This window comes from Apaloderma vittatum, unplaced genomic scaffold, assembly GCF_000703405.1.
Source record: "Apaloderma vittatum isolate BGI_N311 unplaced genomic scaffold, ASM70340v1 scaffold17166, whole genome shotgun sequence".
NCBI lineage: Eukaryota > Metazoa > Chordata > Aves > Trogoniformes > Trogonidae > Apaloderma > Apaloderma vittatum.
In genome coordinates this window covers 29,947-33,062 of record NW_009722458.1, presented here as the reverse complement: position 1 = coordinate 33,062, position 3,116 = coordinate 29,947, and the positions used below count along the sequence as shown (strand labels likewise).

The 3,116-nt window shown below is 50.5% G+C and overlaps 1 protein-coding gene across 1 annotated transcript in view; it reads left to right on the top strand.

Annotated features, from left to right (window-relative positions):
- The window catches only part of CEP164 (centrosomal protein 164kDa), a gene marked incomplete at its 5' end in the record, with an annotated part of 29,657 nt that overhangs the window by 6,844 nt on the left and 19,697 nt on the right, over nucleotides 1–3,116 (top strand). Inside the window, 2 exon segments of the mRNA XM_009871788.1 lie at nucleotides 277–387; nucleotides 2,205–2,642. Coding sequence (XP_009870090.1) covers nucleotides 277–387; nucleotides 2,205–2,642 — 549 coding nt within the window.

Here is a 3,116-nt window from a genome sequence, read left to right as displayed (position 1 = left end):
GAGCCACGGCCGTGGGGAGTGCTGAGCTGGGAAGAGTCTGGTGGAAGAGGGGGTTCGCTGAGCTGGCAGCCGCAGAGCACGTGGAACACACACAGTTTGACGCTTGAGGATCTGGGCCCGTGATCTCCCGAGCGGAGGTTGGGAGGCTGTTCTGCTGGAGAGCTTTCCTCTCCAGGGACACACAAGGCAGTGACCTGTCACAGCGGGATGACCCTGCCAGCTCGAGAGGGTGACATGAGGACTTGTGCTAGTGGATGTGTTACCCCCGCCTACTAGGAGAACAGCCGAGCGGAGGAGGACCACTGCGGCAGCCGGGTAGCGGATGTTGCTGAAGCTGATCTCCAGCACCAAGGGAGTCCTGCAGAGGAAGCTGGCAGCCTGAGAGAGGTGATGCGTGCTGCTCTGAAATCACGGTCCTGCTTGCATGGTGTCACCAAAGCTTTGTGTGCCGTAGGCGGCTTCTAGTGTTGTGGCGTGAATCTGGTAGTTGCTTGGCTTGTGTTTCCTTTGCTAGTTCAAGTATTAGATGTGTGGAGAGGGGTGTAAACTTAAACTTGTCCTAGCTCTGGAATCCACAGAAAATCCATAGAATGTTTTTCCCCAAGGAGAACCTCTCTCCTCCTCCACCTGTGCCCAGCATAGATCCCTCTTCTGGAGAGTTGCATTTGCCAGCATTAAGGTCTAATGTTAACATAAATTTTGTCTGCATCTATCCTTAAAATAGGATTTTACCAGCTAAAGAAATTATTCTGGGATATTATAATAACAGAGGTAAAGTTGCCTGGAGAGAAATATTTCCATGTGCATGGTGTTAATTGATCTGTCATTGTATTCTGCTGTGGCGCGTGTGCTCCTGAGGGGAAGTACCTGTGTACTGTTTTCAAGCAGAAAAATCCTGGTTAGTCTCGTTGGGCATATCTTTTCCCAGGCACTGCCAGATGTCCTGGAGAGAAGTCCTCAGAACAGCTCTAAAGCAAGAAGGGAGCACGGCTTCCCAGGTGCTCTAATCCCCAGATAAAAGGAAACATAATGAGGACTCCTCTGCTGGAGTAACACTGAAGAAGAGCCACTTGCACAGGTTTTTCTGGATTTTCGAGTAGATGTGTTGTCAAGGTCTTTCAGAGCCTCATGTGACTGGCTGGTGGCTCCATGGCATGTTCATGACCCTCTGCTAACCAGGCACCTGACTGGAAAGGGGCTATAAGCTTTCATTTAGTGCTCAGTGGATTGCAGGTGAGGCTCTGAAGTGCAGGTTTTTTTGGAATGTACCCAGTAGTTAGATTTTTCTGTCCTCCTCTGGTGTGATGGATGGCTCTCTCAGCCCTGAGAAGGTCTCGTGGACAAATGACATGCTAGGAAATGTTCTTTCGGTTTGCCACAACTCCGGGTTTAAGGCTGACGGCGTTCCAGTTGCGCTTTGATAAAAATACATCGTGCAAACGTGCGATCTGTGTATGGTACACGCTGTACGCAGGATGCAGCCGATGTTTGACAAGGCACCACAGCATTGATAAAACAGCGTGAAAGTAGAATGTGCTAGCGGTTTTGTTTGCATATTGATGAGGGAACCTTCTCCTACTTCCTCCTGGCTATTGCGGTTTTTATGGTGAGTCTTTTGGGCCTCCTGGGAGAAGCAGCTGAACCTTTGGGTGACTGAGCTGTTATTCAGGTGCACTTGTGTTTTCCCAAGGCCAGTGGGTTCTGCCATTTCTCAGTATAGCACTAACTAGTCAGTCTTGTTCTGAGCTCACAGTGGTGGCTGAAATTGGTGCCTGCCCTCCTTCCTCCTCCTCCTCTTTGCTTATAATTGCTGTCAGAAGCATCCAGCAAGAGTCTCGTGCAAATGTCCATCTCTCACTGACCAGCCGAGCACGTAGGGTGCTCCTGGGACTGATGGGCATTGCAGCAGCCACTGTGAACTCTTGTCTGCCGAGTTCCTGTGAATAAAAAGCAACACAGATTAAAAAAAAAAGAAAAAGAGAAAAAGACTGTGCCGAAGAAATTAGTGTATTCTATCTTAATGAAGTTCCTTGTTGTTGAAAGGGACTGTGTGAAGAGAAATGAAACTGGTCTAGAAGTCACCCAAAGCTTTGTGGTTTATGCTGCTGGCTGTGGGAGAACCCATGCTGTTTCTGACCCCTGCATCCTCCCGGAGAGTGGGTAAAGAATGTTGTAGCTGTAACTGTGTTTGACTTCCTGCCTAGAAGGAGTCTTTAAAATCAAGACATGCTGAAGAAGGACAAAAGTCTTCCTTGGATTCTGATGCTGCGTGCCCTGTGACTCCAGTTCAGGTCCTGCCTGAAGATGCTGACAGTAGCCTGTCTGGCCAGAGCAAGGAGGGCTCTGGTGGGGAACGTGTTGGGAATGAACTCCTGGGCAAGCAAGATGCTGAGGTGGAAGGTGACGACTCTGCAGCCGAGGAGCTGTCCCTGAAAGAGAGAAGTGCGGCAGGGACAGATGTGCCCAGCGGTCCCGGGCAGCCTGCACTCGCCTCTCCAGCTGCTGAAGGTGCTGAGGCGGATCAGCTGGCAAGCCTGGCTGCCACCGTCGACACCGTGTCTATTAGTGAAGAGATAGTGAATGAAACGAGTGAAGAAGCAGCAGCTGATCTGAAAACAGACAGCAGGCTGGATGCTGGCAAAGTAAGAGACCTGCCTGCACGGGTTGGGTTTGGTGTGGAAGCTGCCATGGCTCTCCCCGTTGCTTTGGAAGGCCCTGATTCAGGAAAGCTCTTCCAGCAGTTTTCTGTTCAGTCAGCGTCAGTGCTTTCCTAATCAGCAGGAGATCCTGGGGGGGCACAAGTGCTCGCAATTCCCACGTAGGCATTTTCGATACCAAGCTAGGCAATCGTTCTTTTACGCCTACGCCGAGTGCTGTCCAAAGCAACCGGCAGGCAAAACTCTGAACTGTGACGTGTGTCTCGAGTCTTGGAGGAGAAAAAAAGTCTCAGCTTTCAGTGCTGCCATCTGTACTAAGGAAGCAGGTTTTTTAATGAGGTTCACACCAAGCCCAGCTGTCCGTGCTGCTTTGTTTCTCTCCTTCTGTTGTTTCTCTCAGCTTATGCAGAGATGGGGCGAAAGTGTCAAGTGAGCTGCCAGCTGCGACGCTCGCAGCTC